At 42.5% G+C, this 26,111-nt stretch overlaps 1 protein-coding gene across 1 annotated transcript in view; it reads left to right on the top strand.

Moving 5' to 3' along the window:
• The window catches only part of LOC147155509 (uncharacterized), a 19,190-nt gene extending 15,230 nt beyond the window's left edge, over positions 1 to 3,960 (top strand). Inside the window, exon 2 of the mRNA XM_086065543.1 lies at positions 118 to 3,960. Within this exon, the coding sequence (XP_085921669.1) occupies positions 118 to 1,700 (1,583 nt within the window). The 3' untranslated portion in view covers positions 1,701 to 3,960. The remainder of the gene's footprint in view (positions 1 to 117) is intronic.
• Positions 3,961 to 26,111: the final 22,151 nt, after the last annotated feature.

Below are 26,111 nucleotides of genomic sequence, written 5' to 3'. Positions count from 1 at the left end.
TGCAAAATTTGGGTTATTTGACTGCAGTCAATTTGAGCATAAAATGTTTTCAAGCAACAGATTTTTTTGCTTTTATCCATGATATACCATGTGTGTTTGTTTAATTGTGTCTTCCAGTCATCAGTGAAGAGGTTCGTCCTGAGCGACAGCAGACACTGCACACTCGTATTAAAGAGGAAGAAGAGGATGAAGAGATCACCCACTATAAAGAAGATAAGCAGCATTCCCTTTACCAAAAGGAGGAACCAGAATACTCTTGCATGAAAGAGGAGGGAGAAGACCCTTTCTTCATCAAGGAGGAGGAGGAGGAGGAGGAGAATATCTGCAGGTTGCCATTAACTGATGTCCTTTTGAAGCAGGATAAAGGTCAAAGTGAGGCAAGAAGAGGGGCAGAGCTTCCCAGCAGCAGCTCTCATCAATGCATGATGACAGAAGGTGATGGAGACCACTGGAGAGGATCACAAGTAGACTGCCTTTTAGCTCCACTATCAGATAGTGACGACATATTGCCACACACATCTCACGATGATGATGACGACGACGACGATGATGATGATGATGATGATGAGTCTGGAGATGTGACATGTCACATTGACAACAAAAGCTGGAAATGTTCCCATTGTGGGAATGCATTTGCTTATAAAAGGTATCTGAAACAACACATGAGAATACACACTGGTGAGAAACCTTTTGCCTGCACAGATTGCGGCCAAAGATTCTCACGTAAGGCAAGCTTAAAAATACACACAAGAACCCACACTGGTGAGGAAAAACCTTTTGCCTGCTCGGTTTGTGGACAAAGATTCTCTGAGAAGAAAAATTTAAACATGCACGCACTAACCCATTCAGGTGAAGAGAAACCTTTTGTTTGCTCATTTTGTGGCCAAAGATTCAATCGGAAGCAGCACTTAAGAAGTCACACAAGAACACACACTGGTGAGAAACCTTTCGCCTGCTCAGTTTGTGACCAAAAGTTTTCTGAGAAGGGAAGCTTAACAATACACACAAGAACTCACACTGGCGAGAAACCTTTTACCTGCTCAGTTTGTGGTCAAAGGTTCTCAGAGAAGGGAAGCATGACAAGGCACACAAGAACCCACACTGGTGAAAAACCTTTTGCCTGCTCAGTTTGTGGCCAAAGATTTTCAGAAAAGGGACACTTAATAAGACACACACGAACCCACACTGGTGAGAAACCTTTTGCTTGCTTTGTTTGTGGCCAAATATTCTCTCAGAAGGAAAGCTTAACAAGGCACACAAGAACCCACACTGGAGAGAAACCTTTGGTCTGCTCTGTTTGTGGACAAAGATTTTCAGAGAAGGGAAGCTTAACAAGGCACACAAGAACCCACACTGGCGAGAAACCTTTTGCATGCTCAGTTTGTGGCCAAAGATTCTTAGTAAAGGGACACTTACTAAGACACACAAGAACCCACACTGGTGAGAAACCTTTTGCCTGCCCAGTTTGTGGCCAAAGATTCTTAGAAAAGGGACACTTGAAAAGACACACAAGAACCCATACTGGTGAGAAACCTTATGCCTGCTCAGTCTGTGGTCAAAGTTTCACAGAGAAGGGAAGCTTAACCAGGCACACAAGAACCCACACTGGTGAGAAACTTTTCACTTGCTCACTTTGTGGCCAAAGCTTTTCTCGGAAGGAAAAGGTCAAAAGACACAAGTGTGCTGATGAACCGAAATAATCAAAAAACATTAGACGAAAATTTTAATGTTTGTTTGTTTGAAGTTCATTTAGAACATAGTCATTAAATACAACAAAGTAGAAAATATAAATCAATAACATAAACAAAGCAAAATCCATAATATTCCAAGTGAAAACTTAAGCTGCTAGTCCGAAAAGGAGTAGGAAGAAGTCAAACTTATTGAATACGGTAGCATCACATTACCAATATAATTAGGTAGTCAAAAATTGCGTACCATAATACACAATATATACCTAAACAAACTTTTTTTTTTGCACGCACGCATACAAACATGGTCTCCCAGGCGGGGAAGCGAACCCACGCCAACCTGCATCGTAGGCAAGTGACGATACCACTCCGCCACCTAGAGCACACCTAAACAAACTTAATAATACACTTGAACTATACATACTATACACATTTATCCATCCCACACCCAACTGTTATTCACAATGTGCATACGCTAAGCCTCTATCCTCCCTTCCCAGTATATTCCATAAGCAACATATTTTCATACCTTCTTTTAGAATTATTGATGTTTGGAGATTGTTTTAATTCCTCACTTACACTGTTACATAGCTTCACACCACAAATTGACAGACAAAAACTTTTCCTAGTTGTGCGTATATTTAGCACTTTAAAATTGTATTGACCTCTTAAATCATAATTTCCATCCCTAATTCGAAATAAATTCTGGATGTTTTCCGGTAATTTGTTGTGTTTAGCCTTATACATGATTTGCACTATTTGAAATAATAAAATTTTTGTAGATTTGATTTTACATAGAGCAAATTTGTGTGTTTGGTGTATTCTACATTATGAATGGTTTGTTCTTATGGCTCTTTTTTTATAGACGTGTCAATGATTGCAATGAATTATTATAATTATTTCCCTCAGCATAATATTGTAGATAGGGTAAAACTAGGGAACAGTACAATGTGTGGAGTGATAGCCTATCCCTAGCCTTATTAATGAAGGCACTATTTTTTGCTATTTTAGATTGGACATACGCAATATGTGACTTAAGTTGATTTTTTCATCAATTATGACACTGAGAAATTTCATTTCCTGCACCCTCTCAATTTCAACCCCATTTATTTTTATATGCATTTGAATATCTATTGTATGATTCCCAAATAATATAAATTTTGTCTTATCTACATTTAATGATAGTTTATTCAAATCAAACTACATTTTGAGCATGTTCAATTCCTTGTCTTTTGTTTGCTATAATTGACTTAGATCATCACCTGAACAAAAAATGCTTACATCTGCAAAAAGTACCACTTTCTTTGTCCCTAACACATTACAAATATCATTAATATATATAATAAATAATTTGGGCCCCAACACCGACCCCTGGGGGACACCAAAGGTAATGTACAAAAGTGATGAGCAGTGATTGTCAATCATTACAAATTGCTTCCGCATATCCAAATAACATTTAATCCACTCCCATACAATACCCTTGATACCAATTTTATATAACTTGGTTAATAATATGTCATGATTATAGTGTTAAATGCTATTTTAGGTCAATAAATATACCAAATGCATGTTCTTTGCTGTCTCTTGCATCTGTTGTTGTTTCAGTTGATTCTATTATTGCACGTGCAGCTGATCTATTACCCCTAAAACCATATTGACATTCTGATAGTAAATTGTACTTTACTAAAAATGAATCTAACCTTTTGTTGAACAATTTTTCTAGTATTTTTGAGACTTGTGGAAGTAGTGAAATGGGTCTATAATTTGCAAAAATAAATTTGCTGCTAGTTTTGTACAATGGAATTACTTAAGAAATGTTTAATTTGGTTTGGAAATGTACCGGTCTTAAATGATAAATTAAATATATATGTTAATTGTTCCGAAATCTCATTGATTACCAATTTAAGCAATGTCATATCAATGTTGTTATCAGTTGATGTTTTGTTTTTACATGTTTTAACCACTTCCAGAATCTTTTCCTGAAATCTATCTGAAAGTATTCTCCATGATTTTTATTTACAAAAATCAACATTTTATTCAATGTAGCATATTTTCTTTTCTTGTAATGTTGTAGCTTCCTGTGGACATTTGTTTTTGAATTAGCACTGGTGCTAAAATATTTAAAGCAATGCATGCACTTTGTTCAATGTTTTAGTGATGTCCATATGAAGTAAGTTCATGATTGATTAGATGGACTGTGAAGAAACTTTGACTTTTCATGCGAAGGTGAGGAAAGTGTAAATGTGTTTCTGAATAAAATGAAATAATCAAAGACTAAGTCTTGTTTGTCAATGAAAAAGTTTGAATATGTTGACTTAGAAGGTCTTGTTTGGAAGTCAACCCAAAAATGTTCTTTGCAACAATATGCTGTGTGAGCCCCCGCTAGTTTAAACATGGCATTCTAATTAATATTGTGCTAGTGGAATATGAATTAAGCAGCCAAATCCACCCATTTTGTATCCATTTTACCACTTGCTGTCGACTGAAAATGACATCACAGTTGCCCAGGGCTCAGGTAACGAGCAAATCATGGCTCGGCTTCAGAATACAGGTGAGTCATGATTGGTCGTGACCTAAGCCCTAAGCAACTGTGATGTCATTTTCAGTCAGCAGCAAGTGCAAAATGGCCACCCTCTGAGATGGTTAAAATGGGTTGGTTTAGCTTCTTTACTCGTATTTCACAATATTAATCAGAATACAGGGTTTAGACTCCTAGGGCTGCATAGAAGTAGAACACATTATGGACTCTATGCACAAATAGCCGTGACGTATTTCCGGGAATATCTCATAACGCACGGCTTTTCCCGGTAATGCCATCGCCGTTTGTTTTCCTTCAGAGAACCTCGACCAGTTGTCAGCGTTTTGGAGCATTTGCAACTTGCCTTGTTTTTTTCTCGTATGGAGACTTTCTTACTGGAGACAATTTGTAGTCTTGTCTTGAGGAACGAGGAAAACGGCAGCAAGCATCAGGAAAGCCTGGGCTTCCAGGACCCCCAGGCAATGCCACAGGCATCGAGGCAGTTGTTAAGGCAAAGGGAACCCAACCAACTATTGAAGATTGACATATTGTTTTGAAAATACCATCCATCCATCCATCTTTTTTCCCCATGCAAAACACTGGGAAGTATGCATGGTGATTTCTTCACATTATTCAAATTTTTTGACATCCTGTTTTCATGTTTTGTTTTTAGCTGGAAATAAATACTTGAAATCACTTAAGTTGTGGGCCCTGAATCTATAATCTATGAAAGTTTGACTTTTTGAATGGAATTACGGAAATTCAACTTTTTGAGGATATTCAAATTTTTTGACGAGCACCTGTAATCCACTTGTTACCCTGTGGGGTACCCGACAGTAGTATGGATGAGATTGCGTCTATCGCATCCTGGGAGATAAATACATTTCATAAATTACATATCTAACTTGCAACCCATACCAAAGCAGTCCAACACTACACTGAATTACTGTGTACCTTCAGGAATCCTGGCTGCGTTGTGGACACGAGGTGTGTCTTGCCGCCAATATTCACTGTCGGGGGATATTGAAATTAATATTTTTACTTAGTGTTACCATTGTGAAAATTGTGAAACTTAACAAATACAGTACTTTGTGTCCTGCCTGTCACGTTGCCAGGTGCTAATGTGTGTGCGCCATTGATAACCTGCTGGAAGACAAAATGGAAATCATACTTGCAACATTAGTCACGTTTGTTTAATATACAGTATGATGTATAGGCAGTTTACCTAATAACTTGTGTACTTTGTGCTCCTGCTGCACATTAGTGTGTTGTGGATGACCTAAGGTAGAAATTATCAGGAAAGCCTGGGCTTCCAGGACCCCCTTTGTATACATTAATATTGAGATTTACATGTGCATTAACAAATCACCATTTTGGATTAAAGGGGAATGGTTTGAAATCAGAGAAGATAGTATATCATCATTATATGCAATATAACATTTTAAAAAAGCATTTTAAACAGCTGATGTACAAGCCATAATCATTACATACATTTAAAAAAAAAAAATGGAGCAAGCAAGAAATAAAAAGCTAACTAACTCCCTAACCCCAGAAGCACTTCTCTTAAATTATTGTTATAAAAAAAAAAAAAACTAAAAAAACACCATAAGTCCACATGAAAGCCAATTTCAATGTATCCTCACAAGTTTCTTACCGTTTAGGCCGTTCGTCCACACAATGGCGCGGTTTCGGAGCTTGAAAGCGATTTTGAAACTGGGCTCCAGAGTAGAAAGATTTCAATACGTGCCCTATACGCGTCCGTCTGGACACCATATGCAGGATACTCCTCCAGTGATGACGTAATGGCCTCGGCTCGATGCCAACGCTTTGTCGCAGATTAATGACGTATGGGCCAATGCTCGCGGGACTGCGCGCGAACCGTAAGTCTGTCAACAACAATGGCGGATAGCCGTGTCGTAGTCGTTTTGGGCAGCCTCCTTAGCTTGCTTATGCTTTTGCAGCAAGATATTTTGCTTCTTTATTCCCATGTTCAACAAGCGGTGGTGTACTTGAATCACCCGCCATTGTCACTTCTCCTGTGTTCGTCTTCTTCATGTTGTTTTGATACATGCAAAGCCATGTTTGTTCTGTAGATTGCAATAACGTTAAGAAAAAAAGTGTTCGTCTTCTTCGCTGATTATTCTTCTAGGCTTTCCGTTTCCCTGTGACTGTGCTACAGCGCCACTCCAGACTTGGCATATACATTACAGCCGCTAAACGTCCTCAGTGTCTTCTTTGGGACACACTTAAGTCTTGAAATGCTTCTGTGTGTACGAGATTTGTTTGAGGAACGAAGCCGGCCTTGCTTCCGTCTGTACGAGGCCTTAACCGCAAGCTAAGCTAGCGGGTATCTTGCAAACGGATGAACAATTAAATGAACAAACATTGCAGGACTAAACATTTCACAACGTGGTGGGGAGTGAAGAGAATCTTCTGTTTCAATTTAATTATAACTGTTTAGATTTAGTCATAACTGTTTTAACTTACTCAGCAAAGATTGATAAGTGTAATAATGTGACCAAACGTTTGAAGATTCTTCGTCCACATTTCATCACTTAATTAGCCATCTGGTTCGGGGGAGAAAATGTGTTATAATCAATTCCTTTGTAAAGTTTTATGATGCCTACAAAAGTGCCAGGATGGCTGGCAAACTGTGTTTCCGCCTGGTTGATCAGCTGCGGGGGGCCGGATCGTGGCCGGGCAATGTTTGCATATCAATTGACCATTTGTTATTGTCTTGAGACTCAGAGGGCAGAGCAAGGGGAGGGGGCTTGGGGGCAGCAGGGCAGGAAGAGGAAGGGGAGGGGCTTTTTGGGATGCTGAAAGTATAATGGCGACTGCAAGTGGGAGGAGCTGGACAGACGCATGGGGAATTAATGGCGTTTGGTCACAAAATGTGCTCTGTCCAGAAATTTCTGAATAAATAAAACCTTCGAAGGAACTGTTCACCGATCTCAACTCTGATTCTGAAAACAACATTACGAACACGCAGAAAACTTAAAGGATCGTTTTCCAACAGGAGGTATCATACAGTAATAAAGGCCCGCTGACGGTACATGACAATCTCGTTCGCACATATGCGTATAGTAGGCCTATTTGGCTGCTTTATTCGTGAATCGTGCGATCTGGCATTTTGTTTCACACTATTTACTTTATTGTGTCATTACACATTATTCAGAGTATTTAATTAAATCGTCCGGATTTGGTCTAAACTTGATTTGGACGTCTAAATCAAGTCTAAATATGAACTACACTGTACATCGATCAATACCGTTTAAAACGTAGTAATCCAACATTTTGCCATCATTTATATAACCTACAGTTCTTTTTTAAATTTAATAGTTAATATTTACTTGCTTAATTGTATAGTCTAGATTCAGGCTGAAATATAGACCAAATATAGATGGGCTAATTTCGGTCTTAACTTAGACGAGACCTCTAATAGATGTCTATGGCTTAGTGGGTAAGGAGAAGATCTGTAGGTGTGTTAAAAAGTATTAGCTACTAAAACTAAAAAGCAAAATTGCTTTGGGGACAAAAGTGTCTCTCCTTCTGTCTGTCCTGCAGGCCATGCAGCAAAGGCGCCACCCTGAGGGAAGCCACTGAAATGCGGGTTGAAGTATGTGAGGGGTCATTAATGATTAGCTGCCTGTCTGAGAGCTTGTTGGTTAAAAACATGTGCAAGTGTTCTAACAGGCGAGCCAATGACCCTGGAGCACACTGATGAAGTGTGCTGCAGTCTGTTTCTGTTCTGGAGGCTGAGGGAATAAAACCAACCTCCAGAACAGAAACAGGGTCATTGGTTCGCCTGTTAGAACACATGTTTTTAACCAACAGGCTCTCAGACAGGCAGCTAAAATCACTAATGACCCCTCTCACATATATAAATAAATAAATATATAATATAATATAATATAATATAATATAATATAATATAATATAATATCCATCCATCCATTTTCTTAACCGCTTAGTCCTCACAAGGGTCGCGGGCAGCGCTGGAGCCTATCCCAGCTGGCTTTGGGCAGTAAGCGGGGTACACCCTGAACTGGTTGCCAGCCAATCCAGGGCACAGAGAGACAAACAACCATCCACACTCACAATCACACCTAGGGACAATTTAGAGTGTTCAATTAACCTGACATGCATGTCTTTGGGTTGTGGGAGGAAACCGGAGAACCCGGAGAAACCCACGCGAGCACGGGGAGAACATGCAAACTCCACCCAGGAAGGCCGAAGCCCGGACTCGATCTCACGTCATCTGCACTGGGAGGCGGACGTGCTAACCAGTCAGCCACCAATATAATATAATATAATATAATATAATATAATATAATATAATATAATATAATATAATATAATATAATATAATATAATATAATATAATATAATATAATATAATATAGTTAATATAATATAATATAATATAATATAATATAATATAATATAATATAATTGATGTTGTCTTTTGGACGAATTAGTAATTTGATCAGCGCATTGATCAGGAAGTCGTAATTTCCCCAATCGCTTATAGGGGCACCACGTTTTTTGGTGCATTCTACTATGCACTCAAATTAGTAAAAAAGTAAAACGTTTAAATTAATGTGTATTGTACTCCTCCTCAGACTGCAACTCTAAATAGCTGTGCATGTGTGGGAGAGCACTCATGGCATACTTCGTTTGAGAGGTGTAATGCTGCATTTGAGGAAGGTGGGAAGTCAGAAATATCCCACCTAGATTCTTCCAGTTCCGACCTCAAAGTGTTTGAGGAAAATGTAAACAACAAAGATGGTTGATTCCAATAAATTGTTTGTTGTTCTGGTGAACACAGTCAGTCAAAATCACGTTGGGTTACGTAAAGTTACTCTTTTCAAATAAATTTATGTTTATAATAATATATATATAAATATGTTTATAATCATGTATGATTCATTATGTTTTGCCATTTACGGTCTTTGTCTTTAAGGGGTTCGCCCATTGTCGAGTGACGCGCGATTTTAACTGGTCGGTGAAGTCTGTCGGGGTCAGATGTTCTGCAATTGATGTGCAAGGTTGTGCTAATTGTGTGGAGTGTTTTCAAAATCCAAGCACTGTTTTCTAATTCATGCTTAAGCAATCGTAAAAAACTCTAATATGGTTTTGTGGTTACATGAACCTACAACTCACCCCAAAGAGTTATTCACTTTTGAACATATTAACATACAGTCGTGGCCAAAAGTTTTGAGAATGACACAAATATGTCATGTCGCAATGGGGTGTTTTTTTTTTGTCTTGTCATTTCCGGTTTTATTTTGAAAGTCTAACTCTCCTCTCGTTTCAGGTCACTTGCCCTTCCTCATGTGGTGTCTGTGTCCGCCCCATTCCTTGATTGTGTCCACCTGTTCCCAATCACCCTCATGTGTTAAATAGTCTGCGTCTCCCTTGTCTTGTTGCCGAAGTGTCACGTCCTCTGCATGGAAGCGGTCCCACAGCTAATATCCACAGCTAATATCCACAGCTAATATCCACAGCTAATATCCACAGCTAATATCCACAGCTAATATCCACAGCTAATATCCACAGCTAATATCCACAGCTAATATCCACAGCTAATATCCACAGCTAATATCCACAGCTAATATCCACAGCTAATATCCACAGCTAATATCCACAGCTAATATCCACAGCTAATATCCACAGCACTTGCCTTGTCTAGTCTTGCTCTCGTGTTTTTTTTGTATCCAGTTTTTACCTCCTGTTTGGAATGCCCTTTGTTACCCTTCTTGAGTGCCTTGTTTTTTGCTCCAGTGCCTTGTTTTTTGCTCCAGTATGGAGCATCTTTTGTTCAATGTTTTTTCCCGCAGTCCAGAGGTGATTTGTGTTAATTAAACTGGAGAAAGGAGAAAGGTTAAATTGCTGTGAAGAAGGCTTCAGGGCGGCCAACAAAGTCCAGCAAACGCCAGGACCGTTTCCTAAAGTGGATTCAGTTGCAGGATCAGGCCACCACCAGTGCGGAGCTTGCTCAGGAACGGCAGCAAGCAAGTGTGAGTGCATCTGCACGCACAGTGAGGCGAAGACTTTTGGTGGATGGCCTGATGCAAAGAAGCCACTTCTCTCCAAGAAAAACATCAGAGACAGACTGATATTCTGCAAAAGGTACAGGGATTGGACTGGGTAAAATCACTTTCTCTGATGAATCCCTTTTCCAATTGTTTGGGGGATCTGGAAAAAAGCTTGTCCAGAGAAGAAAAGGCGAGCGCTACCATCCTTCCTGTGTTATGCCAACAGTAAAGCATCCTGAGACCATTCATGTGTGGGGTTCCTTCTCAGCCAAGGGACGGGGCTCACTAACAATTTTGCCTAAAAGCAAAGCCATGAATAAAGAATGGTACCAAAACATTCTCCGAGAGCAACTTCTCCCAACCAACTATAAACAGTTTGGTGACGAATAATTCATTTTCCAACATGATGAAGCACCTTGCCATAAGGCAAAAGTGATACTATGTGACTCAAAGAGAACGTTTTTGCTCCATGGCCAGGAAATTCCCCAGACTTTAATCCCATTGAGAATTTGTGGTCAATCCTCAAGAGGCGGGTGGACAAACAAAAAATGACAAATTCTGACAAACTCCAAGCATTGATTTGGCAAAAATGGGCTGCTGTCAGTCAGTATGTGGCCCAGAAGCTAATTGATAGCATGCCAGCACACTTTGAATAAATGTAATTAAATTGTCAATTTGACACAAAGTAACATCTAACAAAAACATCTAAAAACACTGAAGCAGCAAACTATGTGAAAGCCAATACATTGTGTCACTCTCAAAACTTTTGGTGACGACTGTACATTAAAAATTGAAAACATATTTTGACGTGTGATGCGTATTACGCGCTGAATGTTCCTGTTTAGATTAGATGGACATGTTCTTAAATTCCTCTTGAAGGATACTTTTGTGTTTTTTCAATTTGATTAGATTTTTTTTGATTTTGATTTCAAACATGCATCAAAACAAGCAATTAAAGCAAACAAAAACAAACCTTAACATCATATGAAGCAACAAGAGATGTAAAGATAAACTGTAACAAACTTCTGTAAAATCTACATTAAAAAATGTCAGCATTATCTTGTTTTTGAATTTTACAGTATTTAACTGTAAACAAGTAAATACACTAAGTAACTGTAATTTATGTACTGTAAAAAAAATACTAGATACTATATAATAGATTTTGACTGTAGTTGTCGTCTATTGATTGTACTGCAACAATTGCCTTGTGTATAGAACATGGGGGGGGGGGGAAGAATGCAGTTTCGAGGGCATTGCTCAATGGTTGTGAGTAAGAGTGCGCCTGACCTATTGACTGTGTGTGGGGTGGGGTCTTTTGTGTAAGATGTACAGTACGCACATTCAGCGTTACTTATATCAACAGTTGAGGATTTGGAGGTCCAAAGGGGGTTATTTTAACGTTTTTATTATAAAATTATTTTGCTCGGTTTTTTTCTTCAAATGCATCTTAATTAGCTCTTGTAACATTAAAATAAATGTTTTTAATGTTTTTGTTTTGTGTCTCAAAACATACGCAAAAAGCGCTGATGTGTGACACGTGCTGCCAATATTAAGCTATTTAAAAGCAACAAAATTCAAATGGGGAGTCAACCAGAACTTTTTCTTAAACATATGTTGTATGTGCCTCCATTATAGTCTAAACACGGCATTCAGATTAATATTGCATTTGCCCTGACAAACTGTAATCTCATTTTTATTTGGACTAAAATCCATAAAATATTGCTATAATAAAAATTTTATGATAATTTAAAGCAAAAAAAAAAATGTTGATGATCGTGATCCAGGGGGTACGTGAGATTTTAAAAGAATAATTCAAATTAATAGCATCCATGCAAAAATGCTTTAAAAATAATTACCAAGTAATTTATGCAAATACTTCAGTAAAATGTAAGTTCATAAAATAAATGTTACTCAACTTCATTGTCCTAAAGAAACCTGAATCTCCCCATAGCAGAATGGTTCGACCCAGACTGTCATATGCCACCGAGCATCATCTGTCAATCATTTCAAAATTTTATTTAAAATTAAGATAGTTATTTATTTTTGAGAACATATCTTTACTATGACGCCAAAGGAGAACAGTTAATGGTGATCATTTTTGTGTGCACAAACCTATAATTAATTTAATTCTTTCTCTTTAACTCTATTTTTTTTAGTAACATCTTTTTATTTCCAAAAAGTTAAAGAGATCAATAAAATGAAGTTCCAAAATTTAATAAATCAGGCAATGACGGCACAACACTATTCCCTCAGCTACATTTCATTTCCTCATTCATAAATTCCGCTGCGGCGAGTTTCTGCGTAAATACACTTATAGTCTGTAGCGAAAACTCCACTTTTGTCACCTACATGCTATGTCCTTTTAACAATGACCCTATTGATGAAGGTGCCGCTTTATTGCGCAGGGAATTAAATATTTGTCACAAGATTGTTATCAGACCACGCATGGATATGCTGGCATCTCCGGACAGTTATCTTTTTTAACGGTACCGTTTTACATCACAGTCCATCTTCTACATCATACACAACTTAATCAGTCCTTACATTTGCAACATTACCGATTGGCGCCGTAGTCATGCGCTCACATCACAGCATATATATATTGTGTTACGCTCCGTTTTTTTTTGTTTGTTTTTAAATGTTTTAAAATTACATCTTAACTCTTTGACTGCCAAGCATTTTCAGAAAAGAGAACATGTGGGTGCAAGCTGATTTAAGCATTTTGACTGATCTTTCAAGGTCCACAGAAAATTTTGTGTTTGGACTATGGAAACACAGATACTACCAAATAAAAGATTGAACTCTCATCTTTCATCAGAAAAAGTTTGTTTCTACCTTATTCCGTTTTTCAGTAATCAACAATAGAAAATAGGTTAGTTTCATCCAAATGCTCTGTTTTGGACCAAAATACGGAGAAATCAAGCTTTTTGTGAAACGATATTATTTCATGCACTCGAGTGAATTTGACACTTTTTTTTTTCCATGAATGATGCCACAAACACCTAAACAGTGCTTTACTTCTGTAAAACACTACCACCAACAATGAAAAAGTGTTTTTTGATAGCAAAATACGTTTATTTACATTCAACAGTGTAACAATTTGGCTGGCAACCGGTTCAGGGTGTACCCCGCCTACTGCCCGAAGCCAGCTGGGATAGGCTCCAGCACCCCTGCGACCCTTGTGAGGACAAGCGGTTAGAAAATGGATGGATGGCTGGATAATTCTATTGTTGATAAAATTGGTACAAAAATACATCCTATTATTATTATTAGCGACCATGCACCAGTCTCCCTTACCCTGATTATACCTTTAACCCCCCCCCCCCCCCGACATGCCGTTTTAACATCTCATTGCTAAATTACGCAGAGTTTGACAAAATTATAAGAAGAGAGTGGGTAGACTTTTTGGAAATAAATGAGTCTTCAGACTTTTTTTTTTTTTTAAAGAGCTCAGTATTGTTCATTCGGAAATGTCATCATCATTGCTCTTTATTATTATTATTATTATTTTTTTTATTATTATTTTTTTTTTTGTGTGTGTGGGTGAGAATGTGTATGTGCGTGCGTGCGTGTGTGCATGCGTGCATGCGTGCGTGTATTTGTTAGCTCACCAAAAAAACCTATTAGAAAAAATCTCATACCGTTCACCTAAACCGAACACCGCCGTCAGGAGACCCGAGGGGACCAAAGAAAACCAAGGAAGGTGAAATCCAGCACCGACCAGGCACCACCCACCTACCCAACCCAAGAAACATCCAGAACCCAACAAATCCAAAAAACATAAAATCAGGGAGGCCTCAAGAGACCGAAGGAGAGACCGAGAAAAGGAAGGAAGGACAGACGAAGCCGCGTGAGATCCACAGACACCAGCCTCCACCGATTCAATGACCTGAGGAGGAAACAGATTGTGTCTGAGTTTCGGTAGATGCTGGTGTGGTGGATCTGGCATGCATGAAAATCTCCACCAAAGAGGGGAGCCGTCGACCCCTGCCGGAACAGAGCAAGCGCAACACCTCAGGGCCCCCCAGGCCGCGGCAGCGCCAAAGGACGACCCCCGCAAGGGCCACCGGCCGAAGAGCAAACCCAGGAGCAGGAGCGCCCCCCGCCCCAACACGGCCCGCGCCCCCGACCCAACGCAGCAGAACGGGGCACTGCAGGCCCGCCAGGCACCCCACCGGCCCCCAACCCCCGCACCCCCCACGACCCCCCGCCCCCCATCCACCCCCGCCACCCACCCCAACCCAGCCCCAGCCGCCCCCAGGTCCCCAATCCCCCAGACACCCCCCACCCCCAGCACCCCCCCACCCCGCAACCCCTACCACCGCCCCCCCCAACAAAGCCGCCCCCCCCCCGACCCCACCCCGACCAACCGGCAGCCCCCCAACCCCCGACCCCCAGCCCCCGGGGACCACCCGCACCCAGGCACCGGCGCCGAAGCGGGGCCGGACAGCGGAGCGGAGAGGGCAGCCGCGCCCACCCCACCCCCCGCCGTGTGGAGGGACGGAACACCGGGGGCAGAAGGGGGAGATGGGGGCACCGGAGGGCGGCCGACACCCCCGAACCCCAGGCCCAGCGGGGGAAGGCCCCGGTCGTCACCCCAGCGTTCTTTGTGAAAGTTAACCCCTGTTACTGAGTCCGCCAGCTCGCCGACTGGCGAACTCTACCCCTAAACCGTGAATGTGACCCCACCCAGTGTATATACAAGTGTGTGTGTGTGTGTGTGTGTGGTGCATTAAAATTAGGAGCAGGTGAACCGGAGCCGAGGGAAATGATATTCCCACGCTCCAATCCACCCGCCTCCCAAGCATGTTACTGAGTGTATGTGGTGCATTAAAAAAAAATAGAAAGGGCGGGGACACGGACAGGGGACCGCAGCACTGCTCTATACTGCGGCCCCCAACCGATGGCACCCCCACAAGCCCCCCCCCCCCAAGTTGTGTGGTGTATTAAAATTGGAGGGGAGTTGTAGGGTGAAGACGGTGTTTCCACCCTACCCCACCCCCCAAAGTGTGTTATGTGCCCTATATGTCTATAAAAGTGTATTGTGCAAACCTAGTGTAGTGAGTTAAGAGGAGCGACCAGCGGGGCCCTCCCCAACCGGGCGGGGGCAGGAGGCGCACCGGCCCACCAAGCCCCCACCCACCCCACCGGGACCCCAGCGGGCATATGGGACCCGTCCGGCGTGGCGATAGGGCTCGCCCCCCGGATACTGGGTCCCGCCCGAGGTGCCAAGACGCCCACTGGAGCGGGGCGGGCACGACATGAGTCTTCAGACTTATCTCCATCTCTTCTCTGGCAAGCTGGGAAAGCGGTAATTAGAGGTAAAATGATATCATATTCATTTATAAAAAGAAACAGGATAAAAAATTTGAAAAAACCTTGGAAGATAAAATTAAACAACTGACGGATGAATACGCAATAAACCCAAATAACCAAATATGGGTTGACTTACAAAATACAAAAATATAGTTAGACGATATGTTATCTAAAAAGACAGAGATTATAATACAACAATTGAGATACAACAACTTTGAATATAATAACAAATCAGGTAAATTTCTTGCAAACCAACTTCAACGCAATCGGGAAAAATCTCTTATAACGGCTATTAAAGGGACAACTGGTGAATGCACACAATCACCAGAAGAAATTAATCACATTTTTTATAACTATTATCGCAACCTATACTCAGAAATTAACAAGCCTAACCCTGAGCATATTGAGGTGCTCCTCAGTAGCTTAAATATACCTCAGTTATCTACTGAATATAAAGATATGTTAAATGCGGCACTTACTATAAACGAGCTGGACAGTGCTCTAGATTGTATGCCTAATGGCAGAGCACCTGGCCCGGATGGTTATCCGGCTATATTTTTTAAGAACTTTTGGTTAATGCTTGCTCCACTATTCTTAAGAGTAGTAACAGAAATTAAAACTAATGGTTACATACGTCCACAAATGAATACAGCAGCAATAAAAATGTTATTAAAGCCAGAAAAAGACCCCACCCTTCCATCAAGTTATTGTCCGATTTCACTAATTAACACTGATATTAAAATTATCGGTAAAGCTTTCGCATCTAGACTAGAAGAAATCTCAACAATCATTCATAGCGATCACAGGCTTTATTAAAGGTCTTCACTCTACTAATAATATTAGGAAGCTCTTTAACCTTATTAGCATGTTACAGCGGCATGATAAACAAATTGACAAAGTGAACTGGTCCTTCCTCTTTGCTGTTTTAAATAAATTTGGCTTTGGGAAATAATTTATTCACTGGGTGTCAGTATTATATGATTCTCCGAAAGCGACAGTTACTACTAATGGGATTATATCTCAGAGTTTTAATCTACAGAGAGGTACAAGACAGGGATGCCCTCTGTTTCCTTTATTATTTGTAATATTTATTGAGCCGCTAGCATTAGCTATACGCCAGGATAGAAGGATTCAAGGAATTCACTCCGGGGTAATAGAACACAAAATTAATCTATATGCCGATGATATTTTACTTTATTCATAAAAGCCTGCTATCTCCTTAGGGGAAGTATTTAACTTAATAACTAAATTCTCACATTCATCAGATTATTCTATTAACTGGACAAAATCAACACTACTACCTATTACAGAAAATTAATGGAACCCTGCAAGCCAGGACCCACACTACTCATTTCCTATAGGTAATCTAAAATACTAAGGCATAAAAATCTCACCTAAATTAACTCATTTAATTCATTTAAACTTTATTCCACTTCTGGATAGTGTTGGAGGATGCTTTTTCCTCCGTGTGTTCCGTTTAATTTCGGGTAGTGAGAATGTTGGTTATCCGAATACAGGCTGGAGACGATGAACAGTTCCTTCAAAGCTTTTATTTGCAGAATATTCCGGGCACAAATGAGTTACAGACAATGGCTGTAGCAGATCACAAGTGTGACGTTACAGAGGACTTACAATATTCTTATACTATCAGAAGGACGGTACCACAAAGTTTCCAGTAAACAGTTCAGCAAGGTTAACTGATGAGCCGACGTGCAGAGATACGCGATATCACTCAAGGACACATCTGGCCACAGAACAGAGCTCAACTGAGGAAATGAGGAAGTTATACAGTCATGACTAAATCTGGGCAGAAAACATACACAATCCCCCTTTCGGACTCGAAAGAGTCCGACACATGAAATGAACAAAATTAAAGAAAGGTACCAGCGGCATCATTGTCGCAGACGGCTGGCGCAACATTAAGCAAGGGTTGTGTGGAAAGATTGGACATCATCATCTTATCAGTAGAACAAGAAGCAAAAGCACGCAATAATGAAGATCGCAAAAGAGGAATAACGCATCTGAGGCAATACAAGATAAAAAGTAACACCATAGCAACAGGGATAAAAAATAATTAAACCAGACGGACCACAAAGGGCCTGTGGAAAACCAGTCAAAAGGAGAAAAAGATTATTTCTTATCCCGAGACATCGCTGCTTGAAGATTCCGTAAATCTTCCAATTGAGGTTCGATGGACTGGTGAATTTCGTCCGGGATATAAGTGGTTGGTGAGGACACACACACCACCTGTGGAGGCCGTGAGTAAATCGAGGGCCAATTGATGTAGTAACAACATAGTACGCATGGCATCAATTTCGGTATTGTAACTTTGGAGTCATATTCATAAAACACTTAGACCTATAATCAACAGTTTCCAAATGGAGAGCCAATTTCTCTACGCCAATTTGGGGTAATAACGAGTTAACAATTTTAGCTCCTATGGTTGAATGTTTATATTCATCAGGAGCATTGGAACCCCAGACTGCATCACGAGAGAGCGTCTGATGCGTGTTTGACGTGAAGGAATATCTTCTCTAGTTTCTCCAGTTATTAAAAACTTATGATCCGTCACTCGGATAGGGGCACACACTCCTTTCCATCCTGGAGGAAGGACATAATATGCAGATTTACCACACAACCACATACCGCCATCCGTAGGAAATGTTCCATTGGAATGTCCTGACACATTACAAGGTGCTCCTTCCCCAGAAGCTGCGGCGTTCCCCCTTTACACTGAGTGGAAATATTTAAGGCGCCCAAAGATATATTACCAATGTCTTGGGTATAACATTGTTCGTGAACATAATGAGTGTGGTTAAAAAACACTTTCACAAGATTTTACAGTGGAGTAAGCATATGTGTACCACATGTTGATAGTTAAGGGATGTCCCCTGTCCATGGGGTGCCAGATGTCCGGGGCAGGATCATGAAGGAATCGACGAAAGCGTTGTGTTGGTGAGCTGGACGACCAGGAGAAACACACCAAACCCAGGAGAGAGGCTGTTGCAAGTCTGAGCGGGAATGCCATGGTGAGACGGGAGGAGGGTCTTGCGCCCGTTCTACAGTGATGAGTTGAACGCAGTCGGCTTCTTCAAGACCTTAGGGTTAGACTACCTGGTCCGAGGCTGATTCACCGGGGTTATTCTGCCCGTATACCATGAAATCAACCTTTGTTGAATGATGTCATCAACAGGTGGCAGCTGACACTGGACCAGTAGACGTGGTTTTCCGGTCGTCGTCAGGTGGTGGGATCGCTGAGCCTGAGGCGGATCTGGCGGGTCGTGTAGACGAGATGTGGAACCACGTGTCCCCCTGTTTTGTGGAAAACACTACTTCACCTTTATATTTTTATGCAGGATCGTGAGTGGTCGGCGGCAACAATGAATACACAGAGACTTGATATACTTTTGCTAGAATAACTGTGTCTTTTATTCCCCGCATATAGCAATCAACATTTATACTGTGCTAGGATAATCGTACGTTTTATCCCCCGCAAACAGTAATCAACACCTGCGCTGTGCTAGAATGATTATACCTTTCATTCCCCGCAAACAGCAACAATCACGACTCGATTTGCTAGAATGGTTATACCTTTCATTCCCCGCAAACAGTCGATTTGCTAGAATGATTTTACCTTTCATTCCCCGCAAACAGCAACAATCACAACTCGATTTGCTAGAATTATTGTACCTTTTATACCCCGCAAACATGTTTGCGAAGCAGGGAAGGCTGTAGTATAAACAAGGAAGAGTTCCCAGGCTGATCCCGCCCTTTATTTACAAATTGTTGGGCACCTGTATTCGTACAACAGTTCAGGACAACAACATATCCTTATATAAGAGGTTACATGAGGACATATCAAACCATGGTTATTTTTTCCCTTCACCCCCTTTTCTTCAAGACGGACTATTGTGGCTCTCCGCTCAGTGACCTGGAAAGGACCTGTCCACCTAGGTTCAGACCATTTTCGTTTAATTACTTTTAACCACACAGATTCACAAATATTCATTTCGAGGGGAGCGTCTGGTTGTCTTTCTGTCAAATGAGAGAAATTGATGGTTAGTTGTTTGAGCCCAGGTGGGCCCGGAACTTCAGCCGCAGCCAATGGAGCCGTGGGTGCAGAACACGGTCTGTTAGTGTGACACTCGAATGGAGTCCAACCTTTAGAAGAATTTAATGACATTGGAATGTTCATTAATGCCAATGGAAGAGCTTGCAACCAATTGAACGTGGATGAAGCTAAAGCCTAAAGATGTTCCTAGTCATGCGCTCAACCTGTCCTTGCGATTGCGGATGATACACAGACCCAAAATGATGTTTCAAACCTAACATTTTTTCTACAGCCTGGAGATGTTTGTTTTTTAAATGAGTTCCATTGTCTGATCTGATTTTTCTAGGAAACCCATGCGTTGGAATGTAGTGATTAACTAAATGTTTTATCACTATGCTTGCTGTTTCAGATTTGCAGGGATATGCCTCTGGCCATCCTGAAAAGGAATCTACTATGACTAGCAAATACCGGTAACCTGACACTGTTTTAATCAATGTCAGTGAAATCCATTGAAATCACCTGTCCAGGGGTGTCCACGTCCGGATCGTGTACCCCCTGCGGTGGTTTTGTTGTAGGCATACTGTTATACCTACTGCAAATGCTGCAGTCCTGCAGTTCACCTTTAACAATTTGTCTCATGAAAGGATGCCACCAGGAGTGGAGTCGTCTGTGTTTCTTCCACACCTACATGGCATGTTCCATGGGCTTCAGAAATTCGATTTTTCAATTGTTTTTGAGATGGAATGCATTTACCCTCTTTTCGCCATATGCCATCCTCATCTTTGACACCCCCTTTCGACTTCCACACACTCTTTTCTTCTGGACTTGCTTTTTCCTGCCACAACTTAACTGTTTCTACTGTCACCTCCTGTGGATTGTCACATTCAGACTCACTTACAGTTAGTTGGAGTGTTGATCGGTACACCGCAACCTTTTTTGCTGCTCGATCTGTTGATTCGTTTCCTGCCGATACAAAATCATTAGTTCGAGAGTGACCTTTGCATTTTATTACTGTCACCGCTGTTGGGAGCATTAAAGCATCTCGCAATTTGAGAATGTTGTCCTGATGTTTAATGGATGTACCGGTTGCAGTTTGGAAATCGTTTCGCTGCCATTCTTTTAATGCAACATGAACTGTCATGTGTGCATACGCCGAATCTGTGTAAATGTTTACTGACTGGTTTATTGCCAATCTGAGAGCTGCTGTCAATGCCAAAATTTCTGCTCTTTGTGCTGACTGAGAGCCTGAAATTCTTTCTGCTTGGACTTCTTCAAAACCTGTTTCTGTGGGTTGGGTTACTGCAAATCCAGATTGTAGGCCATTGTTGCCTTTGAAGCAACATCCATCTGTGAAAAGGATCAAGTCCGGGTTGTCAATAGGTGTCTCATAGAGTTCAGTGCGGAGTGAGTTTCCTTCTGTAGTTCTTACAACAACAATGCGGTTCTCCTTCGATCAGACCTTCAGCCATGTTTACTCCTTCATGAGTAAAGAGAATATGTGGTTGTGTTAAAATTCCTCGCGTCTCCAGACAACTTCACGACTCTAGCAGGATTCTTAAGTATTCGGTTTAGGTGAAGCGGATGGGATTTTTAATAGGTTTCAGGTGAATTAATGAGCACTAACTCACACACACGCACATATGTACACACACACACACGCACATACTAACGCACACACAAAAAAAAGAGAGAGAGAGAGCAATGATGATGACATGTTGAATCGGTAAGATTACCAAATAAACAATACTGAGCCCTCTCAAAAAAAAAGAAAAGAAAACAGAAAAAAGGAAATACTCAAGCAGATGTCAACAAACATGACGATGCAGCAAAGAACCACACTTTTGGAGTGAGATGGAAACCAATTACATTATTTTGCTTGGTGTCTTGTTAAAGGTAGGAAGTTAAAAGCTGAAATGACATTGCTTGCGAGTGGGCCAACATAACGATTCAGCACAATGTATATGGGAGTAACTGTCTGCCACACTGTTGTGTAACATGTATAACATGACATGAACAGGTCGTTTGGACTGATGGGACAAAGTATCATCACGTTCGAGGGTGTTATCAGAAATGTGTCGCAAAAATGTATGCAACAATGTTGTGATGATTAAGGTGTGCCAACCTCACGTCATGGGAAAGGATGGAATGTTGAATGTGGGTTGAAGCTCAGTTTATGGTTAACACCTCTAGTTTAAGGGCTCGAGACAAATGGCCATATTTCAACATATTTCGCCACTCCTGATGTAGTCTTTTAGCCCTATTCATTAGTCAGCAAATATTAAGTGCTTACTCAGATCTTTCTTACTGTTAGTACAGAATGTGCTATTTGGTATTGGAAGCCGCGCCTGGACTCCTGGAATGAGTTATTGCTTTTTGGCTAACCCCCGATGTATTCGTGCGCACGAGCAGAGTGCATACACACAAGCGCGCAGTGGGAGAGAGAGAAAGAAAGGGAGGTTGTTGGAGAGGCTAGGTTTGGACTGTGTAGGTTTGATTCAATTGGAGTATTACGCTTTTTGCCCTTGGGGTGTCGGTCAGAACACAAAGGAACAGTGGAGCAAAGATGTGGATTGGCAGCTTTAATCCAGGAACATCAGCAAGGCGGTTACAGTAGTTGCACTTTAGTGTACAGGCATGCAGGCATGGGCTGCTATGATGCAGGCAATGTGGCTAACTATGGATGCTTGTAATTCTGAAGTCCTGTGTATGCATGGTCTGATCATCTATGTGTGTGTGAAAGCGTGAATGTGTGTGTGTGGTCGAATGTATGTGTGGTTCAATGTATGTTTTTTTGGTCAAAGACGCACACGATCACCACAGCTCGCAACACATTCTGTCATGGCGGCGTCCAACTCCACAATAACCACTGCGCAGCAAGTAATGGACCAAGAATGCAATGCGCGTATTACAGAAGTAAATATGACGTCACTCTATTCTTAACATAGAATATGGAAAATAGACAAATATAATAATGATGACTATTAATATTTAGAACCTTTCTAACAGCCGCCCCCGAATGTATGAAATACATTCACTCACAAGAAAGGTGACCGAATCTCGAATGTCTCACGGCGGGCTGGTCTTCGGAGTAGCAACGTCCTCCTCACCCGTAGGAAGAACTGGCAGAGCGACCAACCTGGCCACTGGTCTGGTGTAGGTGCGATCGCCAATCTGCACATCTGCGGAGCGGACATGTACATCAGCGCTGGGATGGCCCTTGGTGACGTGACCCACAGTGCCCTTGGTCATGTCAGCTTTCGTCGCGTGCCACTTCTGGCGGGTCTGGAGACTTGGCAGATAATTCCCGAGGAAGCTGGACCAGAAGTGGTTTGCCAGAGCTTGAGTGTTTCCAGTGACGACGGCTCAGCAGGTCGGTCTCTGGATACACGATCTGGGGTAAGGATCCATCCGGCCACCCCATCAGTAGGACATTGGGTGTCACAGGGTCTGGGTCGTTGAGGCTGGACGAGACGTATCCTCGCGGCTTTGAATTGAGGATCCCTTCCACTTCGAGCAGAACTGTCTGTAGTACCTCCTCCGGGACTGGCTGGACTCCTACTGTGGTGTACAAGGCCGCCTTCACGGAACGTATTTCCCTTTCCCACACTCCTCCAAAGTGTGGCGCTGCAGGGGGGTTGAAGTGGAAGCTAATCTTCTGCTTGGTGAGCTGTAGCTGTAGGTCTGGGGAAAGGGCAGCGAATGCCTCGCGCAGTTCCCTTTCTCCTCCTTGGAAGTTTGTTCCCTGGTCCGAATACAGCTCGGCTGGTGTCCCTCTGCGGGCAATGAACCGTCTGAGTGCCATGAGGAATGAGTCGGCGTTGATCGTGTTCAGGAGATCAAGATGTACGCCTCTGGTGGTGAGACACTTGAATATGATACCCCACCTCTTCTCCGTACGCCTTCCCACCTTGACTTGGAAGGGCCCAAAGCAGTCCATCCCGGTGGAGAAGAGACTTTGGCGCATTGGCTGAGAAAGTGCTCCTCGTTCTCGCAGAAAGGGCAGTAGGGCTTGGCTCTCCTCTTTTTCCTCTTCAAGTCCTTTGCAGGTAGACTGGGGTTCTCAGGGCTCTCTGCGCCATGGAGAACAGTAACAGTTTAAGATCCCTGGCGACTCCCGGACTTGTAGGCTTTCTTCTCTTTCACCGCTTTGGGTGGTGTTGGCCCATCGAAGTCTCGACACCATGATTCATATTTGAGCCACTGGGCCAGATTGAGCAGAGTAGGAATGGTGCCTGCCTGCTGGAAGGTGCATCGACAAAAGTCTGCTCGTTGCTCTGGAGGGAGTTTGCTTAGAAGTCTCGCCACATGAGACCCACAGCGAAGTTCGGCATCACCATCAGTGCCCAATGTCCTGAAAAGACCAACCAACGCCTGCACATGGAGGGCGAACCGCTCGAAGGCTGCGGTGTCACCACGACGAACATCAGGTGAGTCAAGGACACTGGCTATTTTCTTTAGGGCTATTTGGTGGGGCTGACCAAATTTCTCATTGAGAGCATACATGGTGTCACTGTAGGGAGTAGGTGAGTTGAGGTAGGAATCTGCGATCAACTTTGCCTCTTCAAACTTCAAATGGTCCACCAGGATCTGATATTTGAAGAGTTCGGTCCCTTCCACTGGCAGGAGGTTCTCCAGCGCTATCTTCAAACGGGCGAACTCACAGGGATCGCGGCTGCTGAAGTCTAGTATTGTTGGGCGTGGCCCCCTGTAGGTCTGTTCAGTCATGACTGCTGAATCAGGGTGCTGTGAAGCTGGAGTCTGCCAGCTTTGTCTCAGCATCCTAGGTGCTTGCTGCGCGGAGACTGGTAGGTGCCCTGACTGTTGAGGAGGACTGGTTGCTGTGTAGGTAAGGAATCTAGGAGGTAGATGCTGGGCATATGCAGGCTGGTGGTAGTTTGGAAGCTGCTGAGGTACACAAGCAGCAGCATAAGGTGTAGCTCCAGTGGGTTGAGACTGGTACTGGAACTGAGACGACGTCAACGTAGCAGCTGGATACTTCAGCCTCAGAGATGGTGTTTGCGCTACAGGCTGGGAGTGCTGTGGAGGCTGGGAGCTCTGACCCAACTTGTGGTGCTGTGGCGTGGTAGAGGAAGAAGCCACATAAGGAGGGTAAAACTCTCTGCTACGCTGCCAGGATTGGAGGTGCGAAGGTTGACTGCTGGCCTTTGCTGGCGACACTTCGTGGCGGCTAGATGCCTGGCTCTTCATCTGCTGTAACTGTGAAATAAGCTGTCCTAATCGGTAAGTCATCGTTGGAGCTGGCTGGTCGTCACAGTCTGTGTCAGGCCATGGCGGGGGATCTGGCCGGTCATCTTCATCTGTGGACCGGGGGTCATGACGGCTGACAAAGTGTGGCATAGCTTGCTGAAGGCTGATGACTTTGCTGGTCAGCCTCCTCATTTCAGCCTGAACTTCAACAAGTGCAGCTACTTCGGCACGCATATCTCGCTGTGACTGCTGTAACATGCCCTTCTCTCTGTTTATGTCCCTTAGCTCATCTCTTAAGTGAAGTTTTGGAGACATGGGATGGGGTGAGGGTGGTTCTCGGACTTCCTCCCTGGGTTCTCTCTGCGGATACCGTCGGTGGGCTAGCTGGGGTTCCGGACTGTATCTTTGCCGCTCTGGGTAGTACAGATCTGCCTCCTGGAGGTCAGCATCCCACCGGTGGTGACCAGTGTAGGGAGAGGGGGTGAAGTAAGCTCCCTGTTTGTGAGATGGCCACTCCTCTTCGTACCCATGCCTGTCTCGTTGCCTGTGCCCAATGTAGTTGACATGGTGGTCGTCTAGATGGGCTGGGGGGCATGTCTGACTCTTCAGTCGTGTTCCACAGGCTTCGGGCTCCATGTTATACAAAGGTAAAGAGAGATGTCCGGCTCGAAGGACCACAACGTTGGAGAGGCTACGTTTGGACTGGTTTGATTCAATTGGAGTATTTCTCTTTTCGCCCACGGGGTGTCGGTCAGAACACAAAGGAACAGTGGAGCAAAGATGTGGATTGGCAGCTTTAATCCAGGAACATCAGCAAGAGGCGGTTACAGTAGTTGCGCTTTAGTGTACAGGCATACAGGCATGGGCTGCTATGATGCAGGCACTGAGGCTAACTATGGATGCTTGTAATCCTGAAGTCCTGTGTATGCATGGTCTGATCATCTATGTGTGTGTGAAAGCATGTGGAAGCGTGAATGTGTGTGTGTGGTGGAATGTATGTGTGGTTCAATGTATGTTTTTTTGGTCAAAGACGCACACGATCACCACAGCTCGCAACACATTCTGTCATGGCGGCGTCCAACTCCAGAATAACCGCTGCTCAACAAGTAATGGACCCAGAATGCAATGCGCGAATCACAGAAGTAAATATAATGACTATAACTCTATTATATAATGACTATAACTCTATTCTTAACATAGAATATGGAAAATAGACAAATATAATAATGATGACTATTAATATTTGGAACCTTTCTAACCACAGAGCTTTAGTATTTAACCATTATAAC

Source organism: Leptonotus elevatus, chromosome 21 (genome assembly GCF_054856555.1).
Source record: "Leptonotus elevatus isolate MCC_2025b chromosome 21, RoL_Lele_1.0, whole genome shotgun sequence".
Taxonomy (NCBI): domain Eukaryota; kingdom Metazoa; phylum Chordata; class Actinopteri; order Syngnathiformes; family Syngnathidae; genus Leptonotus; species Leptonotus elevatus.
This window is presented reverse-complemented; position numbering and strand designations above follow the sequence as displayed.